This window comes from Rhinolophus sinicus, linkage group LG07 (assembly GCF_036562045.2).
Source record: "Rhinolophus sinicus isolate RSC01 linkage group LG07, ASM3656204v1, whole genome shotgun sequence".
NCBI classification, from domain to species: domain Eukaryota; kingdom Metazoa; phylum Chordata; class Mammalia; order Chiroptera; family Rhinolophidae; genus Rhinolophus; species Rhinolophus sinicus.
In genome coordinates, this window is record NC_133757.1 from 73,067,682 (window position 1) to 73,091,545 (window position 23,864).

At 59.7% G+C, this 23,864-nt stretch overlaps 1 protein-coding gene and 1 long non-coding RNA gene across 8 annotated transcripts in view; one reads left to right on the forward strand and one right to left on the reverse strand.

Annotated features, from left to right (window-relative positions):
• The first annotated feature begins 83 nt into the window (after positions 1–83).
• LOC141572683 (uncharacterized) lies at positions 84–844 on the forward strand. The gene is made up of 3 exons (XR_012498042.1): positions 84–216; positions 346–445; positions 754–844. It is a non-coding gene; the product is annotated as an uncharacterized LOC141572683 (long non-coding RNA).
• Positions 845–2,520: 1,676 nt separating this feature from the next.
• Positions 2,521–23,864, reverse strand: part of EVI5L (ecotropic viral integration site 5 like) — a 28,925-nt gene continuing 7,581 nt past the window's right edge. The window contains exons 1-20 of one of the 7 annotated variants that reach the window (XM_074337731.1): positions 20,686–20,705; positions 20,384–20,567; positions 18,916–19,105; positions 18,263–18,487; positions 18,083–18,157; positions 17,307–17,432; positions 15,834–15,977; positions 15,591–15,680; positions 14,423–14,520; positions 14,282–14,342; positions 10,882–10,935; positions 9,972–10,004; positions 8,729–8,869; positions 6,486–6,614; positions 5,006–5,146; positions 4,749–4,904; positions 4,503–4,649; positions 4,325–4,420; positions 4,143–4,238; positions 2,521–3,986 (exon numbers count right to left, since the gene is read on the reverse strand). In XM_074337731.1, the coding sequence (XP_074193832.1) occupies positions 3,708–3,986; positions 4,143–4,238; positions 4,325–4,420; positions 4,503–4,649; positions 4,749–4,904; positions 5,006–5,146; positions 6,486–6,614; positions 8,729–8,869; positions 9,972–10,004; positions 10,882–10,935; positions 14,282–14,342; positions 14,423–14,520; positions 15,591–15,680; positions 15,834–15,977; positions 17,307–17,432; positions 18,083–18,157; positions 18,263–18,487; positions 18,916–19,105; positions 20,384–20,520 (2,418 nt within the window). In that variant the 5' untranslated portion in view covers positions 20,521–20,567; positions 20,686–20,705 and the 3' untranslated portion in view covers positions 2,521–3,707. Of the gene's footprint in view, positions 4,010–4,142; positions 4,239–4,324; positions 4,421–4,502; positions 4,650–4,748; positions 4,905–5,005; positions 5,147–6,485; positions 6,615–8,728; positions 8,870–9,971; positions 10,005–10,881; positions 10,936–14,281; positions 14,343–14,422; positions 14,521–15,590; positions 15,681–15,833; positions 15,978–17,306; positions 17,433–18,082; positions 18,158–18,262; positions 18,488–18,915; positions 19,106–20,383; positions 20,568–20,685; positions 20,932–23,864 lie in introns of those variants that run through there. The other 6 variants (XM_019711951.2, XM_074337736.1, XM_074337733.1 and 3 more) reach the window with 6 other exon arrangements.

Sequence of the window (23,864 nt, forward strand, 5' to 3'; positions counted from 1 at the left end):
CACCCACGTGCGTGAACGTAGGCTTTTTCCTGTCCGACTTCTAATGGAAACGTTAGGCTCTGGAGGGACCCAGGTGGGGCCACGTGGCCGAATGGGTGAGTCAATGCGTGGCCAGAATGGATGAATGACCCAAGCACTTTCCACACTCAACCAGTGCAGCCAGCACTCCTGGGGAGAAGCGGAAGACACGTGAGAAGGGCCCGCCGGGGCTCCGAGGTGAGGGCCCCTCCTCCCGGTGTGCACCCCTTTGCACGCTCTGGGGTGTGGGAAGGAGCAAGGGGTTACCTGAGACCGTTGGCCTCTCTGTTCCCTCCTGAGGGTACACTCACTGTCCATTGCTCACAGGAGATTACAGTGCAGAGAAAGCCTGCAGCTGGAGGGAGGCCCTTCAGGAAGACAGATACAGGGAATAGGGCCCACCTGACAGAATGGGAGGGGCCTGTAGGTAAGAAGCAGCCTCTCCCAAGCTGAGTGGGAGACCAGGGTGTCCTCATTGCCTCCTCCTCTCCAGGTGTCCTCACCATGGCCCTTTATGGCTCACAACCCATGGGCCTCACCGTTTCCCCCAACTTAGGGTATTCTCCCTAAGTCCCTCCAGCCAGGCATCTTGTCTGTGCCCTACAATCAGGGATCCTTACTAGAACCAACCAATGTCATTTGTCTTCCTCCATCAGAATGCCCTGCCCTTCCTCTAGTAGCTCAGTCACCCTGACCCTGGACTCCTCAAGCCCCAGCCCAGGCCCTCCTTCCCAGGTGGCCCTGCAGGAAACACCTCCCCACCCCCAGGCCTTTCCTCCTGAGGATCTCCTGCTTCACACCGAGAATGATGGAGGCCTGACAGGGACTACAATCCCCAGGGCAGGTAAAAGGACAGAGCGGGGGCCCTCACTCCTGCCTCTGCCCTGAGATCTGGTCCGCAGAGTCCACCCTGTAGCCAGGTTCCTGTCAGATGCAGATCACCCAGCCCTGCCTGTCCCAGAAGGGCCATGCCACCTCCACCCCTAGGAGCCAATGTGTGTGTGTGTGTGTGGGGGGGCACACATACTCCCTCAAGCTGGAGTTTGGTGGCAGAGGTTCCCTTTCTAGCTGGGCCCTGGCCAGGACCCAGGGGTCCTCTCCAGCCCAAAGATGGGGACTGACTCCTGACCTATTGAGCAACCAGGGCCTCAAGGCCAGCCCCTGGAGGGAGCAGGGCAGAACCTTAGGTAGATTTTTCTGGGTCCCTGCCCCAATCTAGGGAGCCAGTGGGGTGGAATTACCGTGAGAGCAGGAGAGACAGACTGTCGGGTCTCCACGTTAAATCTGAATGACGGGAATAATGCACAGACCCACAGGAGCTGTTGAGTGATGGGACAGTCTGTCCTGCTGCAAAACCAGTGTCCTGTCCTGCTACTTGGGAGGCAGCAGAGTTGGGGACACTTTGTGGGTCCAAACTAGGTACTGAGGGTCAGGACCTGGCTGGCATCTGCCTGGACTCAACTAAGTTTCTCCTCCTGGGGATCCTTACTTTACCATCCCCAGCTCTGTCCCCAACCGACTGGGATTGTGCCTTAGCCCCATGGGGAACCCCAAAAAGGACTCCTGACTCTCTGGGCCCTCTTCCCTTAGGGGAGCCCCCTTTCATTGTCTCTACTACCTGGCTCCGGTTTATCTCTGTCCTGGCCTTCCCACTTTCCCCCAACACTGTGGTCCATCTGGTGGTGCCCCCCTCACCTAAGCCCTCCATGGCTCCCCAGGGCCCTCCGTTCAAAGCGAAAACGCTCCTGCCTGGAGAAGCCCCTTCTTGGCCTGCCCATACTCTCTCTCCTGTTCCTTCTTCATAGGCATCATGTGCTTTCTGCTGGTCCCTGCCACGTCTTGCCTTGACGCTTTTGCCCTTAGAGATGGCTTTGACACCCCCACCCCATTGCCTCCTCCAGGAAGCCTTCTCTGATCTCCCTGCTCATTCAGGCTACTGGGCACTTACTACATGAGCACGAAGACTCAGCCCCTGCCCCCACACTGGTGTCTGTCTCCTCCACCAACTTGGGGACCCCCTAGAGCCAGATACTTACTGGGCAGAGCACTGGGAGGGCCTCAGGAAGTGTGTGCTGAATGAACGTACCCAGATCCCAAGATCCTGCATTTCTCCATGCCTCCCAGGAGGGAACTCATGCCCCCTGCCCTCGCTATCTCCAGGGCCACCGTTCTGAAAATGGTAGGCTATTAGGATGTGTCTGGAGCCTAACATCTAAAGACCTTTGTGACGTGTTCCCCCCATTCTAACCAACTCTCAATCCCCACACTTTTGCTCACACTGAACCAGCAAATGCCCTTCCCTTCTCTCTTATGCTGCACCCCAACCCGGGCACCTCTTTGGTCCCCTCTGGCCTGCTATGACCTGTACCCCTCTGAAAAGTTCCCAAGGGCAAGGACAGACTGCTCCCCTCTGCAGTGCTTTGCAGGACTTGGGGCTGGGGCCCCGAGGCTGCTTGCGGTCCCCTCACCCCCAGGCCTGCCCGATCCGTCACCCCTTGTCCATGACTGTGTAAATACACTTTATTTTCCATCCCCGCCTGGGTGACATGTGGAGTGTGAACAGGCAGTGTGCAAAATGGTAGTGGGCAGTGTTGGGGGCACATGGGGGAGCCCTGTGATGCCCACCCTGGTCCCCATGCTTTGTAACACTGAGGAGCGGGCGACCGGGAAGGGGGGGCTGAGCATGGATCCCCACCCCAAGAGGTATCGGGGACACTGCTTGTGAGGCTGCTCGATGCTTCAGGAGCCACAAGAGCATCAGCCCCAAGGGTCACGAGGCCGGGAGGGAGGGGCCTGGGGGGCATCGTTGGACTTTGGCACCGTTCTTGGCTCTGACTCTGCAGAGGCCACGGGACCACCATGAGGGAGGCATGGAGACGACACTCCTCTGGGCAGCCTTCTCCCTTGGGGCATGGCCCTGGCCGGAGGGGGGGTCTGGGGACACAGGGAAGGAAGGGAAAGAGACGGGGCCCCTTGGAGAGGAGGTTAGTCTGGGTCGGGGAGCCCCTCCATCACTGGCCAAGATGGGGTGATGGGAGTGTCTCACAGAGGACGATGTGGGGTGCTAGGGACAGGGGTCTCGTGACTTCCTCACAGCTGCTCTGGCCCCTGAGAAGCAGGGACAGACACTGCCAAGGCCTAGGCTGGTTCTGGCTGGCCATGCGCACCCCAGGTGGCCCTGCACACAGTAGGGGGACTTTGGTTTCTGCTGCAGGGGCCATGAGACCTGCACCAGGCAGGAAAGCCTAGCCTGGCCATCTGTCCCTGGTGGACAAGGATCCTCAGGGGCATCGTGGGGTGGTGACATCCAGCCCAGAGTGGCCCCTCCTTCCTCAGGCCTCCAGCTCCTGGGTCCTTCCCAGCAGGGCTGTCCTTGTCCCAGGAGGAGGCCTGCTGGGAGGAGGCAGCTTTCGGTTTCCAGTCCTGGGACTCTGTGTCCTCCTGGGCCCTGGCTGTTAAGACGGGCAGACCCTCCAGGTAATGGGCCTTGAGGGGTAGGACCAGGATGGTTAAACAGTGCTGGGGAGGGTACGCCTGCTGAGGGACCCTGAGGATCCCCAGGCTCCAGCTGTGCCCTCTGCACCCTGCAGCGCTGGGCCTCGCCCTCCCTGTGGGCCAAACTACGAGAGGGCATGGAGTTTAAATGTGGCCCTGGTGCCCCCTGGGGCTGCGGGCTTGCGTGCACGTCCTCAGTTGTCCAGGCCCTGGCTATAGGACGCAGCCAGCTCATCGGCATCGCTGTCTGAGCTGCCCTCGCTGTCCTTGGCAGGCCGCTCTAGCCGGTGGAAGAAGCGCGCATCGCGCGGGGACAGGGGGTAGAGTGCGTCCTGCAGCGCCGCGCCTACGCCCACGCCTAGCAGCTCTTCGTCGGACGATGGCAGCGAGTCCTCATCCAGGTGTCGTGCCAGGCCTAGCCCGTCAAAGGCCAGCGGGTCCTCGAAGGGTGGCGGGCCCTTCAGCAGCCGCACCTGGGTCGGGGGACCAGCGCGCGCTGGAGACGTGGACCCACATGTCCACGGACGGAGCTGAGTTTCCAGGCACCCTCCTCTCCCTCACCCCAGGCGCTGATGCCCGGCCTGTCACCGGCAGTGGACACAGGGCTCTCAGGCCCCTCCCGCGCTCACCTCGGCCTTCAGCTCCTCGATCTGGTCCTTGAGCTCTCGGATGTACTGCGACGAGTCGGAGTGGTTCAGCTGACCCTGGATGCGGCCCTCCTCCCTCTGCCGGCGGGCGCGGGCACAGCGGTCAGGCAGAGCCCTAGCCCGGAGCCCCAATACCCACTCACCCACCCAACCCCGCCACTCACCTGGATCTCTAGCTCTGCGATGCGCTGCCGCATCTCAGCCACCGCAGCCATACTGTCTGCTTCCCGCAGGCGCACGGCCATCACCTCCTCCTTGCTCTGAGGTAAGGGGAGAGAAGGCGAGTCAAGGTTGAAGCAGGGTTGGGTGAAGGCGGGGAGGCGGGACCCGGGCGGGGGTCACCTTGCACTCGGCCTCTGCCTGCTTGCGGCGGCTTTCGCTCAGCTGCGTCTGCAGCCCCTTGTTCTGCGCGGCCAGGTACTGCAGCTTCTCCTGCAGCGCCGCGCGTTCTGCCTCCACGCGGTTCAGAAGGTTGCGGTGGATGTGGTCCTGGGGGAGGAAGGGAGGACGGACGCGCGGGGGTCATGGCCTAGCCAAGGGGCTGATGGTGGACACCAAGGCCCTCCCCTACACTGCGGCACGGCCCACCTGTGTCTCGAGCTCCACCACGCGCTGCCGCAGCTCGCGGCCCTCCGCCAGAGCCTGGGCCTCGCGCAGGCGCACGCTCATCAGCTCGTCCTGCAGCTCGCCCAGGACCAGCTTCCGCGGGGACTCTTTCCAGCGGCCGCCGCGGGACAGATGGGCCTGCCGGGAGAGGCCTGCGGTCAGCCCAGGAGCCGAAAGCCCGGAGGGCGGCCACCTCGTGGTTGCACGGGCCGCTTCCTGTCCTCTGGCTAGGCCCTCACCTGCCAGGTGTCTGACAGCTCCTGCAGCTGCTGCTTCAGCTCCCGCGCCGAGGCCACCGCCTCACCCTCCCGCACCTTGAGTGCCTTCAGCTCCTCCTGCAGCCGGGCTACGTTGTTCTCATCAGGCAGTGAACTGTTCCTCTGAGGGGAACACAAGTGATCAGTGCCCAGGGCAGCTGGCAGCCCCGTGCCCATTCCTGTGGGCTGAGACCCCACCCCTTGTTTCTTCTAGACTCCACCTTGGGCAGCCCAGCTGGAAGAGGGTACACCCTGGACTCATGTTGGGAAGGCGGCTGGGGCGAGGGGAGCAGATCCCCACCATCTCTGTGGCCCCAGCCGAAGATCCTCTCCTGGAAAATGGCTGTAAGAACAGCACCTGTTTTCTCACAGGACTGGCTTAGGGCATCCCATAAAGTGTGGGGCCTCCATAAATGTTACTGCTAGGGACACCAGGATGGCTGGGTGAGGGCCGCCCTAACCACCTGGGAATCTGAGACCCACCTTGCAGGGCCCATAACTAGACCCGATACCTGCCCCAGCAGGAGCTGAGAAGACTGGTTTTCAGCACCCTGTCCCCACCTCCCAGGCAGCCCCTCTTTCTCGGAACTCGCTGAGGGCCAGCCTAGGCCCTGTCCTGGCCTCCCAAAGGCTCAGGGATGAGAGATTTGTGTTCCAACCTCTTGGACCAAAATCCAGCTTGCTGCCCTAGGACCTCACTGACCCTTGTTTGGGTTTGGGAGTCAGGGGAGGGTGGCAGGATCTACTGGGAGCACATTTCCCTCTGGTGTTGAGGGAGGTGGAGGGAGGCCCAGCTCTGGGCTGGCTGCTGGGGACTGAGAGGCTGATGGCCCCACCAAGGCCATGGCAGAGACACCTGGGAGGGCACCCGAGTGCAGGCTCCTGCCTGAGTCAGTGAATCCTACTGCCCTCTTCTGGCGGCTCTGTGGAAGCTGAGTCAATACCGAGTGAAGGCTGCAGGCAGGAGAGGGGCGCCTAGTAGCCCCACTGGGTGATGTTTCCATGGAGGTGGGGGTGGGGTGAGCAGCCCTCCTGGGCCTAGGCCTTCCCTCCTCTCCCACCTTCCTGGAACCCAGGGTCTGGAGGCAGGGGACCCGCAGATGGGACAGGCTGTCCAGGGAGTCCATGAAAATCACCACACTGCTGGCACTGCCTGGTGCATGAAGGTAGGTGTGCCCTGGTGTGTGTGTGTGTGTGCGCACACACATGTATTTCCAGGACTTGGGAAGATCTGGGGGTGAGGGATCCACTTCCCATCTCCCTAGACCCTCCTGTGGAGACCATAGGGGAGGCAGTCTTGGGTTCCTTGGGGACCTGGAACAGGACTCCAGGACACTCCCCACTTGTCCCTCTGGCAAGCCCTTCTCCTTGGCTTAGGGCTGGTCATGTACTTCCTTAAGTGCAAGCAGCACCCCACCTCGCCTTCCCCCGAGCCCCCCCAATACCTGCCCACTGGGCGCACCTTCTCCATGTCCAGAACCTTGTCCTGCATCTCCCGAAGGGCTCCCAGTGTCTCCGTCTCTCGCAGCCGCGACTGCTCCAGCTCAGTCTCCAGGTGGGCCACGAAGTCCTCGGTGAGGCGTGGGTTATCCTGGGGGAAGGCAGAGGGCTGCATCGGGCCCAGGCTTCGGCTGGAGGGTGGGCACCCTTCTTGCCAGCTGGCTGTGAGCCCAGGCCTTGCCCCCAACTCCCTAGAGCCCCTGGGCTGGGACAGGGGCTTAGGCTGTGGGTAGAGAGTGAGGGGAGGAGAAACCCTGGATACTCTTCCTGTGCCTTCTGCCCTTGTAGGAGGATTGCTGAACCCCATCATGGGGACCCTGATGGCCCAGCCTAGCCTCCTTCCTGGGAAAGGCACACAGAAGGAACCTTTTGAAGGGGACCTTCCATGGCCTCAGGATGCCCCCTGTGGGAATGCTGACGGCTGGTTCCCAGGGTTGCTGGGGTGGGAGAGGAGGGTGGCTTCTCCAAGGCACTCTTCCTGCTGTGTGGTCTGCGGCCTAGCCACATGGTCAGGGTGGGATGGGGCAGGGTGGGGCTCAGGGCCACGGCACTCCTGCCCCTCTTTCTCCACCTCCCACCTTTCCACCTCCATTTCAAAACAGGAAAGGATGGGGAAAGAGTTTGCTGGGTACTTTCTTGCTCAATGCTGAGGCTTCTCAGATGGATGACACCTGGGCCTGATAAAGGAGACCTGGCCGGTGGGTAAGAAAAGTCCCTGGGGCCAGAGCAGGGTCCCCATCTTGCTGCCTTGATGGTTTGGCAGGGTTGTTTTCTGGGAGGTTGCCCCAGCCCCCCTGGCTGCCGCCCTCTTCCCCACTGGCTTCCTGTCCAGCTGCCCAGGACTGCTTGCTCCCCTCAACCACTTTGGGTCTCTGAGCTCCATGGGTGCCAGTGGCCCTCCCTTGGCTCAGATGGACCTAGGGCACCACACCAAGCCCCAGCCCTGCCAGGCTGCATTTCCTCCAGGGCCTCTCCCGGACATGGTGCTCAAGGGCCAGCGTCTTTCACACCACCCGCTTCACCCATCTCTTCATCCCCTAAAGGCCAGAGTTCAGGGGTGGCAGGTGAGTCTCTCTGACTGACCTGAAAGTGGCCATCATGCCAGTGGTGGGATGAGCCCAGCCTGTTTCCCCATTGGCCATGCTGCTTCAGAACAAGATGGGGCTACAGCACTGGCATGTGAGGGGTGGGAGGAGGATGCAGGTGAGAAGTGGTAAAGCTCCTCCCCCCCGCCCCAGGAGCACAGAATCAACTCGAATCTAATCGCTGAACTGAGGCCTGAGCCAAGGTCTTCAGGCCTGGGAGGAGGCCCTCCCAGCAAACGACTCTTTCTTCTCTCCACCTATTGTTTCTTGAGCACCTGTGGTTTCTCCAAATCAGGGACCACCACCTGGCTGCCAGGCTCTGCTGGATTCGGGCCTGGGCTGCAGGGGGTGGGGCTGGGGTGCCTACAGCATCTTTCCCTGCCCTTCCAGGGCATGTGCACACACGTGCACGCTGAGCTTGGGGACTACAGCTCCTGGCAGGTCATCAGATAAGGAAGGCAGCCTGCTAAGGTAGAGCTGAAGGAAGGTTCTAAAAGCCCCCTCGGGGAGCAGACTCTTTGCACAGTGCTCTCACCCATGGACCCTCCCATCACTCCACAACAGACTTGCGCTGCCCCCTCAACCCCACCCCACCAGCCCAGAGTGGTTGGCACAGGCCAGACCCTCCTCTGAGGGCAAAGTCCTGGACACTGGAGGATGGAGTCCCCTCCCTTGTCCTAGCTGCATGGCTAGTCCTTGGGGAAGCCCAACAACCCTGCAGACCTTGGAGAGACGCCAGGGCTCCCCAGGAATCACAGGCCCACCAGTCAAGGCCTCACGTCTGTGCCAGGAAGGGGGCTCTGCAGGGAAAGCCTGGTTCCCACGCTGAGACCAGAGGTGGAAGTGGCAGACTGCTTTGTTCTCAATGTGGCAGGCCAAGCACCCCAGCGGGGGGTGGAACAGTGAAACCGCAGGCTTCCCCCACCACCACCCCGGGTCTGGGGCCGATTGTTGCCGGTGGGACTGGCAGAGAATCTGCACTCGCCTCTGGGTGGTCCCCTCAACCCGCAGTTAGGAACTGGAGGGCTGATCCCCAGCCAGTCGCTCTCGAGCTCTGACCGCAGCCAGGCGGGTGGGGGCGGGGCCTACCCGCAGCGGCCCCGCCCACCCGGCCGGGTACCTGCTGCTCCTGCAGCTGCCGGATGGTGCTCTGCGCCTTCTGCAGGTCCTCGGTCGCTGAGCTGCACTGCTGCCGCACCACTGCCAGCTCCCGCTTGATGACGTAGTTCTCCTCAGCCTCCTGCGCCCGCGTCACCTGCCCCTGAGCACAGGGAAGACGGGTGGGGAGAGGGCCGTGACTCTCTGCTCACACCCCAGGCCCTGCCTCCAGCCCACCTCAGGGAAGTCCCTGAGTGCACGGAGGCGGTGTGGGAGAGGGGCGAGACCTCCGGCACTCAGAGCCTGGCATGGGACGCCCCACCGGGCCTGGGGATGTGGGTGGGGTTAGGCAGGTACAGGACACCGGGAGGAGCCTGGAGGAAGACACCCGCCCCCAACCCGCGGCCTGGGCTCTGTGGGGCAATAAATGGAGAACTACTCCAATAAATGGAGGACATGCTGGGGCTGCTATGTCCTCTTCCTCGTGGCCTCTGTTGAGGAGGAGAAACAAGTCCTTATCCAGGGACCATGACACACCAGAGGCCAGGCTCTGCTGGTGAGGGTGGGGGTCTGGGGGCAGCTGAGGGCTGGCTCCTCCAGGCTGGGTTTGGGAGGTGGAATACACAACGCCTCCAACCTTCCCCCCCCAGGCTTCTCCAATCCTGGACCCTGGGGCCACAACCAATCAGGGGCTAAGATCCACGCCCCCTCAGCTTCATCCCCCTCACCCCACCCAATGTGGGCCCCCCATTCCAGGCTTGGAGCCACCAGGTGGCAGGCAGAAGCTTCCAGATAAAGCCATTCAAGATGAGGCAGCAGCAGAAGCAGATGAGTGAGAGAAGATGGCAGGCCTTGCAGGAAGGAGCAGAGAGAAGTGTGAGAAGCCAGAAGGTGTGTGTGTGTGTGTGTGTGTGCGCGTGTGTGTGTGGTGGGGAGGCTCACACATGCATACACTAAGCTTGTGGCTGATGCACCCTCAGTGGCCCTGAGCCCTCCGGGGTCCCCACTTATGTCCACTGGAGGGAGGAAACTTTGTGTCCATGTGCATGTAGGTATACTCACAGACACACCCACAGGTGCCACATTTGCACAGGCACACCCCCTTCCCCTGGACGGCCTCCTCTGTCTCCCCTGAGAAGCAGTCCCCAGCCACCCTCATGCATGGCCCCTGGAGGGATGGCAGCAGCCAGGGAAGAGGCGGTAACTGGCTGTTCTGTGTGGAGACCCAGAAGGAAGTGAGGGAGTGAGATGAAAAGCTACAGTACCTGGATTAACCTATCAGCCAGAGCAGCGCTCTCCTACCGGGCAGGGCGAGGGGGTTCCCAGCGACAGGGGGAGGAGGCAGAGCGGAAGGCACAGGGACAAGAGAGAAGGAGAGACAGACAAGAACCACGTGTCACTAATGCAGTGGACTATCTCTAGAAGCAGGGGACACAGGAGTGAGACCGGAGAACCAGAGAACCAGCAGGAGAGGACCCAGAGGAAGACTAAAGCCAGAGCCAGCTCCTTTTAGGAGAGGGGTCTGTGTGAGTGGGGAGGTGGGGCTGCCCAGGGCTGGCCAGTCTGAGGTTGGCTGGGAAAACTCAGTGAGTTTCATTTGGAGGCTGACCAAGAATGGAGGCTTTGGGGCAAGGGCAATAAAATCCTGTGGATGACCTACTCCCTGAGGTCATTGGAGGGTCAAGTGAAAATGAGGGTGGAGCACAAAGGAAGTGGGGCTCCCACCTGTGCTCCCATCTTTAAAAACAAGTTTGGGGCCAGGGTCAAAGTTGTGGTACCCTGTCACAGACCTGGTGCAAGACTGCCCCCTCGTCCTCCATTCCCATCTTTCTTTTGAGGGCAGCAAGGCTTCCAAATTACAGGGTGGGGTACCTTGTGGCCCAGTTCTGGGCACTTCAGTGGAAGCAGCAGTTCTGTCTCCTTCCCACCCAGGCAGCCCCAGAGGGCATGGAACACAAATGGATTGGACTGTGGTGTTTACATTTACCTGGGTTATAACTCAACCCTCAGCCCCAAACTAAGTTTCCCCACGGCCTTGATTACATAGCAGCTCAAATCTCAGTGGGGCTTGAGTGGTGCCTGGGCCCGGGGTAGGGAGCTTGCTTGCCCTCTGGCTGCTGGGTCCTGCTCGACCTGGAGGGTTCTATGCCACAGGCTGGTGGCCACACCCCTCACCTTCTCCAGCGTCTCAATCCGCTGTTTCAGGAGCCGATTCTCTGTCCGAAGCCTCTATGTGGGGAGAAGGGAGAGTGAGTCAGATCCTGCCTCCCACTCCTGTACACACAGAGGTCTGTCTCCTGAGGGGCCAGGCCACCTGCAGGCAGGACAGAACCAGGGCTTACCCTGTTTCCCCAAAAATAAGACCTAGCTGGACAATCAGCTCTAATGTGTCTTTTGGAGCAAAAATTAATATAAAACCCGGTCTTATTTTACTATAAGATCTGGTTGTATATGAGACCGGGTCTTATATTATTTTTTGCTCCAAAAGACGCATTAGAGCTGATTGTCCGGCTAGGTCTTATTTTCGGAGAAACACGGTACGTTCTGGGACAGCGATTCCAGAAAACAGGCCTGTTCAGAATGGCCCATTAGATTTTTTTTCAAAAACAAACCTTGGTTCAGTAAAAATAATATGAGTGATTTCATGGATATGGACGGTGTGTGGGGGGGACGGTGGTCAGCACCCCTGCCATCCTTGGAAATGTGTTTCTACCCCACACTTGGGCCTGTCTGGCTCCCACAGGGCAAAGACCTCTGTGTTTTGGGAGAAGCTGCTATCAGACAGCCCCTGCCCCTCACTGCTTTGCCTCTAGGCCCAGGATTAATGGCCATTTACTCATGTCATGGGTGGGGAAACTGAGTCAGAGTTGGGCAGTGTGTTGCCTGAGCCTCCCACTCGCAGGAGTCAGCGCTATTTCAGGCACAGGGCTCTGTCCCTCACGGTGACCTGGAATCCAAAGTTTTGATCCTGACCCCTGAACCCTTGACTGCTCTGACCTCTCTTTGGCACAAACATAGTCATCCTTGGAGAAGCTGGATATGCCTGACCCACATCTTACCTCTCTCCTGCTTACTCCAAAGGGAAAACCAGAGAGAGAGAGGGAGGGGGGAGAGAAAGAAGAAAACTGGGGGGTGGGAAGGGGTTTTACTAGTCAGACTTTAAAATATTTTTCCTATATTTTTGATGCTTTGACATCCTGAGGCCTTGCCGCTCCCAGGACTAGCTAATTCCTACAGAGAGTAAACAAACCTGTCTGCTAAGGGCCTTTCACAAGCAAAGCAGCCAATCCAGAGCCCCCTCCCCAACTTTCTTATGGAACTCTCACACACCAAGCCATTATTTCCCCTGCCCTAAATTGTCCCAGGACAACTAGGGGCTGCTCCTATAGCCCAGAGCCCTGAAATTATTCAAACTAGCCAATCCTAAACTCGCTCAAACTTGCCTACCCTGTCTTGCCCATTCTTTCCCTTGAAAACCCCAATAAAGGCTCTGGCCCCTGCTTCTCCCCTCAAGCCCTCTGCTTCCTGATAGACCCTGGTGAGCAAGACACACACACACACACACACACACACACACACACACACAACGTTTGGACTGGTGCATCAGTCAGGTTGCCATTCCTGAGAAAGGGAGATGCTTAAAAATTCAGGATACAAAACTATTTCTGGAAATCTACAAACAGAGCCCAAACAATGATGCCCTTTCCCCCTCTGGTATAGGTGGCAGGTGACCTGGATTCTAGTCTATGTTCTGCCTCTGCCTTTCAAAAGGAGGTAGGGATGATGATGATGGTGGTGGTGGTGATAATAATTTGAACAGCAGAGCAAGTGTCATCCCCATTTTGCAGAAGGGACACTAGGGCTCAGAGAGGTGAATTCACCTTCCCAAGTCACATAGCTGGTCTGTGGTAGAACTGGGATTTCAACCCCAGTCTATGAGACTCCAGGGACTGGAGTCCCAGCCACTGTGGGACTCTGCCCCTGAAGAGGACAAAGCCATGCTGTGTTGAGGTTTGTGTTCATGTCTGTCCCCCAACCCACACTGGACTGGGGGGCCCTCAGTCTCTGCTGTGACTGGCACACAGTAGGTGCTCAATAAATGTTTGTTGAATGAATAACTAAAATCACCTGTGGAGAGATGAAAGCAGAGGGAAAGAGGGAAGGAAGTCTGGGTTCAGAGACTGCACGCTCAGGAAACCCCCTGTGATACTATGATTTATAAAAAGAAATATATATTTGGTCTTCCATCCAGTCCTGTCACAGAGCTCCTAAAACCCTGCGAATTTCCTAAGTGAGAGGGATAAAGGTGTTCTTTTTTATATTAATGAGGCATCTTTTGGAAAGCCCCTTGGTCACCTAAGGATGGGGGCTGGTTGTCAGGGGATCCAACTGAGTGTCAGAGGGTTGGAACTTTCAGTCCTACCCCTAGATCTCTGGGGTGGGGAGAGGGGCTGGACATTGAATCAGTGGAGGATGGTCAATAATGTAATCAGTTGTGCCTGTGTAATGAAACCTCCATAAAACCCCACAGGACAGGGTTCAGAGAGCTTCCAGGTTGGTGAACAGTTGGAGATGCTGGGAGAGTGGTACCCGGAGAGGGTATGGAAGGTCCACCTCTTGCCCATACCTGGGCCTGCTCATCTCTTCCCCCTGGCTGTTCCTGAGTTTATCCTTATTAACGGCAGCGGTGATCTAGTACGTAAACTGTTTCTCTGGGTTCTGTGAGCCACTCTAGCAAATTAATCGAACTCAAGGAGGGGATCACAGGAACCTTTGATCTATAGCCAGTTGGTCAGAAGCATAGGTGACAACCTGGGCCTGAGACTGGCTTCTGAAGTGTGTGTGTGTGGGGGGGGCAGCAGTCTTGTGGGATCTGACACTGTCTCCAGGCAGATGGCATCAGAACTGGAGGACTCCCAACTGGTGATGGAGAACTGCCTGGTGGTATGGGGAAAAGCCCATATATTGGAGTTGGTGACAGAATTGTACCCCCAAACCTTGCTGGGCTGGCAAGCCAGGCACCAGGGGAACCAGGGGCATGGGTAAGTGCTGTACACTGGCCTACATGCCCTGGCATCTGGCCCCAGCCTGCCGCGGGGCTCCCCCGACCCTGGCCCCTGACCTCAGGGCCCCCACCATTGAGGGCAGCCTTCCTGATGTTCCTCCAGCCCCTCAGGCTCGCTGCTGCACGGGCCTTAGCACTTGACTCCCCGGGCCTGCAGCGATCTTCCCCTGCACATTTTATCGGGAGGGCTTTCTGGAGTCTATACTCTGTACATGTTGATTCACTGACTGTCTCCCCACTGCAATAGGATCCCCATGAAGGCAGGTCCACCTCGTCCACTGCTGGGTCCCCAGTGCCAGGTAGGCCTTCACTCACACACTGTGGTGGTGAGCGAAGGGGCAGCTGGGCTGAGGGACAACCACTCAGAGCCTAAGGACAGTCTGGGGAGCAGCGTGTGTTGGGCAGGGCTGCCCCCTAGTGACCGCCCGCCTTTAGAGTCGGGAGGGAAGCTCCTCAGGGCTGCCAGTGCCTGTCCCACGCCCCGTCACTGCCCCCTCCCCGGGGACTCACTTTGATCTCGATCTGTTCCTCCATTTCCTTACTCTTCATGGCTGCGTACTCCTTCTCAAGTCTGCAGAGGAGAGAGCTGCTATGGCCGCCGTCCCACCCAGGGGCCCCTGTTCCGCCAGCTCCCTGGCTGCCCCCACTGACCTCTTCATCTTCTTGGGGTTGTACTTGACCTGGTAAGCCCTGAGGATCAGCTTGTCTGGGCAGCTGTCGAACTGATGGGGGATCACCCTCTGGAAGTACTGCGGGGACACAGGCAGTCATGGGCACGTGGGCCCCGACTGGGGTCTGCACCCTGCTACCCTGGAGGAGAGCCTGGGTGCTCCAGAGGGAGGGTGAGAGCCAGTCTGCCTGGAAGGTCGCCATGTACCCGGCCTGCCTGCTGTGGGCGCTCTGTCAGTCTGTGGAGCCAGTGAATGAGTGTGAGCGGGAGAAACTGCTGCAGCCAGGACTTCCGTGTGCAGGGGAAAAGCAGGCTGGGGGAGTGCCTGAGGGTGAAGGCCAGGGCTGGGGTGGAGGTGGAGTCTAAGCACAGGGATCTTCACAGAGGAAGGGGGAGGAATGCCGTGCCCCAGGGCAGTGAGAGGAGACTGAAGAGGTCATGGAATCGGGGCGGCCCGAGCAACCTGGAGGGAAGACCCCTCAGGGGTCCACCTGCCCACTTGGGGCCCCTGGGGCCTCCTCAAAGGGTTAAGTGTGAGCCACCAATGGACACAGCTTGCTGTGGGTCGGGGCCAGGCTGGCTCCTGCTTCCCAGCCCAGCTGGACCTTCTGGCAGCTGTGGACAATGGATGCCCGTGTTTGTGGACACAACCACGGCCTTTGTGCATTCTTTCCCGAAGCACCAGCTGGAGGACGCTGGGAGGGGGCAGGGGACTGCATGTGGGGACATGGCGGTTGAGAAGTAGGCTGGCCTCTTCCCCAGCAGCAGGGCGGCTAGGGTGGGGCGGGCCAGCGGGGCAGCCCAGACTCCTTACTCCCGCCTGTGCCCTCGTCGAAACCACACTCAAGGCCTCATGGGTTGGCTAGTATGACTATTTGCCATATCGGCTTTGGCAGGAGAGAGGGGTTGGGACCTCCCGGGGCCTGGGCCTTCCTGTCTCCCTGTTGTCAGGCAGCTAGCTCTGGACTGTGTCTGGCAGAGTCCGGGGCTCCTCAGCGCCCCCCTGGTCCTTCAGGGAGGCCTGGGAGCCACAGGAAATGGGAAAGGCTAAGGGTGCTCAGGAGCTCCAGGCCCTCCCCCGTCTTGCAGGAGGCTTCACCTGCCCAGGTGCCCCTGCTGGGCGGCAATGCCACCCCACCCTGGGCCCACCTGGGACATGCCCTCCATGTCCAGCTGCATCAGCTCCATCTGGTTCACCTGCAGCAGGGCCAGGCCCACCCGGAACACGATCTCCAGGCCCTGCAAAGGCAGCGGGGACAGTGCCACCCTGGTCCTGCCCTCCCAGAGAACTCCCTGATCCCTCCCCAAGCCCCCGGACCCTCCCCCAGCCTGGCTGGGCTCTGCTTCCAGTGCAGGGCCTCTGGGAGAGGAAGGGGTGCGAGGGGTCCTGACCTCATACATGAAAATGTCGAAGACACGGGTGGCGACAGGCAGTGGGAAGGTGGTCAGAAAGAGTGTGAGGAACCAGGACGAGGCGTACATGGACGTGTGGAAGCTCTGGGAGCGGAAGTGGGTGTTCAGGTCCGGGAGCTGCTCCTGAGGGGTCGTGGGGAGAGGCCCGGCACAGTGAGGACAGCCCTGGGCACAGCTGTTCATGCCCACAGGCTCCCTCCACCCGCAAGTGCTAGGCCTTGGCACCCTTGCCTCCAGGAAGCCTTCCCTGATCTGCCTTGGGCAGCCCTTGGCTCCCTTCTTCTGTGCGCCCTCAGCACTATGTTTGGGTGAGGCTGAAGCACCCCAGAGCTCTGAGTAGCATGAAGTGGGGATGCAGGCAGGGGCGGTAGAAGTAGCAGCAGCTCACAGGTGCTGGCCCAGCTGCTCTCCTCCCGGCTCATGGGATCCTTACGACGGGTGGACAGGGGGCTTCTGAGGCGCGAGATGGTTTTACATAACTCTGCAAGGTCACCCAGAGAGTGAGCCCATTGCGGCTCACCCTGTATTCCGCCAGTCGCTGTGTCCCCCCACAGCTTCCCACATCATGTTCTGTACCCAGCAATGCTCAGGGGATGCCTGAGTGGCCTGAACTTTAGACGGCTGCAAAGTGACAGCAACTGGGGAAACAGGCTGGAGAAGGCATTAGGATTCCCTGGATGCCCTTCACTGGGAGAAGGGACTCAGGTGGTTCTCTTCGCCCTACCACCTACCCTGGGCTTCCTCCCAGACCCAGTGGCTCCCTGGTGCCGTCCAGCTACTTTGCTTGGGGGCTTTTGGCTAAGCAGCCAGGGGTGGTGCCGCTTCTTCTCTGCAAGCCTGGGTCCCCTGCTAGCTGGCCCGACCAGGTGCCCTTACGTGACAGCCCCTCCCAGTCCTCCAGGCTTGAGGACGAGGTGTATCCTGGGGCCAGCCCTCCCGTCCCCCTGCCCACTGCTGCACAGAGCTGCACAGCCCCACCTGTGACAGGCTTCGGAGCAGGCTGAGGGGTGTGTGTGCGTGCGTGCGCACGCTTGTATACACACTCAGCTCTGTCTGCCAGCCAGGAGCAGGCCCTGCGGGGGCTGCTATTTATAAACAGAGAAGTCTGCAGCTCTCTGGTAATCATCAAAGGCAGGCAGACAACACTTTCCTTCCTCCCGCCACCCTGGGAGCAGACAGGAAGGGGGTCATCGGTGTGTCTGAGGAGAGCCAGCTAGACGCCTCTGCCCTCCAGCTGAGAGCCCCGAGCTCTCAGGAGCTCCCATGGTAAGTGGCTAGTTCTGCCCTGTCACTCTAAGCCTGCTTGGGGGCAGTGCCACACAGCCCCCGGGGACTAGAGCTCTCTTCTGAGCTGCGATGTCTGGACTTGAGTTCTCAGCCCTGGAATTTTCAGAGTCGCACTGGGACAGCCCAGGTTAGTGCCCCGTGTGTGGGCTGCACAGGGTGCCTCACCTGCAGCATGTACTCAAACTGGTAGATGCATAGCCCCAGTTCAGCCATGCTGGGCTTGAAGAGCTCCCGCAGGCGGTACTCCTGCATCAGCCGCACGAACACGCAGAAGGCCTCCTCCTCAGGCATCTGCGGGGGGGCGGGCAGGGGCGTGCGTGAGTGTGGGCAGGCGCTGGGGGTGGGGGGCGCTTGCTGCTCTTCCAGTACAGCGCTGGCCTGTCTCTGCTCCAGTTACATTTCTTGAACACAGACTGTGTGGGCTGCCTGGACTCTCACAATGAACCTCTGGTAAATATCGTCACCCTTGTTTACTGATGAGAAACCTCCTGAGGCCGAAATCACCTGCCGAAGACCTCCTGGCAGGAACAGTGGAGCTGGGACTTGAGTCCCTGGTGTGGCCACATCCACAGCCTCTCCCAGCGTCTCCGCTCTCCTGTTCCTAAGCCTGCTGGGTTCTCTGGACGAAACCTCCATCCCCATAAACTCCACACAGTCCGGCCTGAGTCCCCCGCTGGAGTTCTGTGACCAACCCTGGGAGGTGGCTGAGTAGGACGGTCTGCCCCTCAGCCCCTGGATGGTACAATGGACAAGAAGGCGGTCAGCCCCTCTGCGTCTACCCACTGGGGCCTGGCCCGGGGCCTGTCAGAGGTCATAGGTGGATGGAGAAGGAGGCTCTGACTCTGGGACACTAGATGGAGGGAACACTGCTTTTGTCCGCCTCCTGGAAGCAGAGCCCGGACGGGCTGGCCCCTGCCATGGGCCTGGCCCCGGCCACCTACCTGCATGAGGAGAAGGCCCACGATGAAGGCGCTGCCCTGGCAGTAGCCCACCTCCCGGTCCACCAGGGAGTATGCCTGCAAGGGAACGTGAGCGTTAGGGCAGGCCCTGCCAGGCCCGGTGACAGCAGGCCGATGGACAGTGCTTCTGCGTGCAGGGCCAGAGGGCAGCGGGGGCCTCACCTTCATGACATTGAAGAGGACCTCCTGGCCCAGGCTGTCCTGGCCCTTGAAGAACTCATGCTCCGGGTAGGTGCGGGCAATGTCCCTGCGGATCAGCTTCTCGCACGGCGAGGACATCTTGAGCAGCTCCGAGTACTGGTTCTTGACGGGCATGTCCGTGGCACTGCACAGGAGCTGCCACACGATGGCCCGGAAGTGATGCGGGATGCCCTTGCGGATCAGCTCCTGGGGGCAGGGCGGGGGAGCGGGAGGCCAGGCTGGACGCAGTCCCCATGCAGCCTCCCTGCGGCCACCTAGTGCAGCCCTGAGAAGGGGCTTGCCCACATCACGTGTGGCCCAGAGCTCGGCTGAGCCTTTGCACTGCAGATGGAATCCACACTGCTGCATGTGCTGCCCCACGTCTGTCATGGAACATGGGGTGGGGGGGCACGACACACACAGGCCTGGCCAGTCCCACCCACACTGTCTCCCCTCCCCCGGCCCTGGCAAGGTCCCCTGAAACTGCCTGCACGCCTGCACTTTTGCCCCTTTGCCTATGCCGGGGTCCCTGACAGACCCCGGTACTGCTGTCTGGCGGCCACGTGACCAGGCCAGCCACCCGCCATCTGCCCCTTGGCCCTGGGCCGCCTGCCCAGCCCCACCACCCCTGCCACCTTAAGCAGCTTCTCCTTCCTGCGCCGCCACTCCTCCCACTCGTTGGCGATTCGGCCCCATAGGATCCACGTGTCCTCCTCCAGGTGGCTGAGGTTGGAGGAGGCAGAGGAACTGGACACCAGCGAGGAGCCGCTGTTCCGCCGGGAGCCATTCATGGAGCGCATGGACTTGGAGTCGGCCTCCAGGAGCCTAGGCGGGGCGGGCGGGTGGAGGCAGGTCTGGGCTGCAGGCACCTCCCACCGGTCCCTGGGCTCCAGTGCCTCCCTGGGGCCAGGGGGCTGCTGGGGAACCCGGCCCTTCCTCCTGGGGCTTCCAGAGGCCACTAGGGATTGGGTCTAAGTTGTTCTTGCTGTGTAGTCCTTGCCCAGTGACCTTGGCCGGTGCCCTAACCTCTCTGAGCCGTGGTCCATCTTTCTGCCCCTAGAGAGGCTACCATTCATTTGTCCTATTCTGTGCCCAGCACTGGGCTGAGAAACATGTGGGTCAGCTCATGGAGTCTCGTACCAACCCTGTAGGGCAGGTTTTGTCAAGATCCACGCTTTACAGATGAGGCACAGAGAGGGTGAGACACTGGCTGGGGGCGACCAGCAAACGAGGGGCTATATGAACCCTGGGTTTCTGATGCTTTGACAGCTGGGGCCTTGCTGACACTAGAGGGACTGCCCATCCCTGGCTTAGCTAATTCTTAGAGATAGTTAGGGACTCACCGACCGTGCCTCTTCCATGTGCAAACCAACCAATCTAGAACCCACAAACCCACCACCTCCATTATCAGGCTCTCACATTCAGGGGCCACTATCTCTGTCCTGGTCACCCCTGGGCCAGGTGCCAGACAGCTAGGGCCAGCCCCTATGCCCCAGAGCCCGCTGAAATTATTCAAACCAGTCAGTTCCAGGCCTGTTTCCCCTGCGTCACCCGTGCCTTCCCTCAGAAACCACAATAGAGGCTCTGGCCCGCATTTCCCCCTGGCTCCCTCGGCCTCCTGACCAACCATGGTGCCTCCCTGTGGGGCCCTGCATGGGGTGTCCTGCTTCCTGCTTCTAGGGGCCTGTGAGTGACAACTATCTTTCCTACGGCAGTCCTCTCCTCATCTGTCCACCTCACCAGAGCTGAATGGTAATAAAGCCACATTTTAAAACAAGGGGAGGGCCAGAGGAGGAAGGTGGGAACGCCTGTCTCCAGAGTCAGAGGCTTTACTCCTCCGGCTGACAAAGGCTTGTGAGGCACGGCCAGGTTCACAGATCCACTCTGCCTCTGGAAACCTCGGTCTCCATCTGAATGGGGAACTCTGTTCACCCAGGGTTAGGAGGATGACAGAAGACGTCCCTTGTCTCTGGTAGGAACCCTTCCTTTGCCCAGGGCTGGGCTCAATTCTGAGTGTGAGGCGGAGGGGACAACCAGAAACTTCTGTTTGGGGCCCAAGCTGCCCCCGTGCATTCCCTTCCCAACCTTCAAACCCCAACTCACCGGTTCTGCTCTTCAAGCTTGGCCAGCAGCTCCAGCTCATCGGGGCTGAGGTTCTCAGAGTCAGAGGTAGGGGAGCAGGTGGGGGCTGACAGGGCCTCCTGGGACGAGGAGTCGGGGCTCAGAGTGGGGCTTGCCATGGTGGGCAGGCGGATCAGCTGCGAGCAGGGCCAGGTCACAGTTCTGTCTGGGGGCGGGGACACATGTGGTCAGCACTGGGTTGAGTGCCCGCCCTCTCCTGCCAGCTCTGGGCCAAATGAGCCTGCTGCTCACCTGGGGACATTTCATCACTCTGGGCTCCCCACCTGTGGCCTGTCCACTCGGTGCACCCCTCGTTCCTATGCACCCCAGCCTAGCTGACAGCCGCTCCATGGCCTTGTACTCCAGACGCTGGCTGCTGGGATCCCTGCCTGTGCCGTCCAGATGCCTGAACGAGCTCGGAAGCCACGCCAGGGCCCGAGCTGTCCTATGAAGGCCAAGGCTCGACGCCACATTCATCTTCAGCAGGCTGCCGGGCCGAGGCTCCCGTCACTCAGAGCCCCTGCTGGGACCTTGGGGCACAGGAGTCCTGCTTTGGCAGCCCTTCCTGACCGTCTTGCTCCCCGTGCCCTACTGTGGCCTACCCGGGGAGTCCTGCCTCAGCATTTGACCTTTCCTGTCTCATCAACCAAAGTGCGCTGCTGGCACAGCCAGAAGCAATTATTCCCTACTGATAAATTGTCGGTGCTGCCAGTGCCCGGAAGTGTTGACTCCCTTTGGGCTAGGAAGCCAGAGACGCGTCAAAGTGCTGGAAATCCGTGCCCTGGCTGACACAGAGTGAGAGCTGCAGGCTCTGATGGGTATGCTGATCGTGGCTGGCCATGTGCCACGCAGATGCCAGGTCATCTCTCTTATTCTTCCTGGGGGTAGTCTGGGCCCACCCTCCCGGGGGCTCCGAGGACACTGGCCTTGCCTTATGCCAGCCCCATGAGAGGCAGCACAGCTAAAGCTCTGGACTCAGATGGACGTGTGCCAAAAGCGTGGCACCCCCTCAACCAGCTGTGTGGCTTTGGGGCAGTCACTTGGCTTCTCTGAGTCTGCACAGACTGAGGATCATACAGGACTGACCCCAGAGGGTGGCTGTGAGAACTGAGCAAGCTACTGCGCATGATGTGTAAGAATAGTGCTTGATACTCAGTGATCGCTCCACAAACTTTGGCCATTATTACCCATCCCTAGGCCAGGGCTGAGGGCTAGCTGGGAAGCAGGGCTCTGGGTTCTGCTATGCCTGCAGGGCTTGGCATCACCCAGGTGGGAGGTCCTAGGGGTCAGGAACAGCTATGAAAGGGAAGGCCACTAGGAGCTGGGGACCGCGCTCCTTCTGCTCAATCATGCTACTTTGCTGAGCCCAGGCTAGCACCACGGCTGTGAGGAAACAGGGCTCCCCAGGGCCATAGAAGCAGGTAGATGACCCTGCTCCCCCACTGCCACTTCGTGCCCACTGCCAGTACCGCTCAGTACCAGCGGTCCACTATGTGCCTTTGGACCCACCTGACCTGGGTCTGACAGGTTAGCTTGCAGGGGTCTTTGCCCAGTCCCTGGAGAGGGGGGAACTGGCCCCCCAGGGGGCAGGGAGATAGTAAAGGATGACAGCAGACCCCTCCCTTTACACCTGCCTGGCTACGCTTAGGTCACTAGGCACCTTCCTGCAGCCTGAGCTCAGCCTCCAGCCAATACCCACGGGCTCAGGGATTGGCTGGATTTGACCTTGTCCTCCTTCCATTGTGCTGGCCTCCCTTCTGCCCTGTCATGGGTGGGGGGTGCATTCTTCTTCTACCTTGTGGGTGGCCCACAACCCTCCCTCCCCAGGAGTTGTACAAACTCTAAGTGGCAACTCCTGGCAGAACCGGAAGGCCTCTTGCTTGCATTGCTCAGCCAGCCGGGGACCACCTGCTCCAAAGACCAAGCCACGTGCACCACCAAGCCAGGAGTTCATCGCTCCTGAAAGAAGGACCGCGGGGGCTGCTCCAGGGCCCCCTGCAGAATAACGTCTGTGCTGTGGACAAGAAGTGCTGACCCGGTAGGATCTCTCCGGCAGGGAGGGGCTGGGCAGGCCGCGTGGGTATCCCAGCTTCAGAGTTGGGCGGTGGGGCCAGGTGGTGCAGGTGAGAATTAGAGCCTCAGAAGTACAGCTGGATTTAGGGAGCAGTGGGGGCCTTATATTGCATGAGCCTGCCCCCTCCCCGAAAGAACCCGAGAAAATGGTTCCGGTCTGGGTTTCTGATTATAAAAACACCAAGAACCATCTACTAGCAGAGTGTGTTTGGCTGTGTATCACATATTAATGTGTATTTCGTACAGGAAATAGATTTGACTCATTACACAGGGCTGAAATTTGCAGTCTGAGCGACAGAAACTTCTGATCCCTCAGGATCTTTCCCTTGACTCATCCCCAGACTCTCTCAACACTGCCTGGCCCTGAGAGCCATCCTCCTGATGAACACACACACACACTCACACAGACACACTTATTCACTCATATAGGCAGGTACACACACTCACACCCACACCCAACTCACAGTCAGATATGCAGGAGACACCTTCTCATATACCTTCACATTCACACGAACACACAATCTCACACCCATACACAGACACACTTAGATGCACACACATTCACACACTATCTCACATCCATGCATACTCTTGCATGCACACACACATGCACACTTTCTGCACTGACCAGACCTCGCCACCCTTGTAACAGAGGAGATTGGCCTGGACCCTGGCTTGCTGCCATCCCAGCTGTGCGGGCAGCCCTGCCTCCCTCTCTGGAGCACCATAACTCTTACTGGCTCAACCATTCCTTCCCTGGCACTTACCGAGGGCCGTCTGAGGGCCAGGAGCTGTTGTAGGCATGGGACATAGAGTGGAATGAGGTGACAAGACCCCATCTCCACAGGGTATGCACCCATTCCTCCCTTGCTGGATGGGCACAGAGACAAGGCAGATCCCCTCAAGTGTTGAGGGGCCACCTCGTCTGAGATCCACACATAGGTCCCCTCTCAATGTCCCCAACTTCAATGCCCTTTGCCTTTGCTCTACCTCAGCCACCCAAAGGGGGATCCTGGCCCCCACAGAGTGGGTAGTGGGCCCCCTAACCCTGCCCCTGCTGGCACCACCATCTGCCATGCTCCCAGAGGGCAGCCCATGGCTTCGGAAGCTAAGCCAAGCCAGAGGGGTGGGAAGAGACTGAGCTGGTGAGCTGGAATGGGGGATATGGGGGCAGAAACGTCCAGATGCCAGATGTCTCCCACCTATTTCTCCCTCTCCCTCTCTCCTCTCAGGGGTACTGGACACTGCTGGTCATACCTCCCCCTTTGTGAAGTTCTCTCCCATGCAGTTTCTAAGAGGCAGGGCTCCTGAGTTTCCTGCCTCTCTACCCAGGGCTTCCCAGTCTCCTGCACAGTGCCTCTTTCCCTGCAGGCCCTGCCTCAGCCCTTGG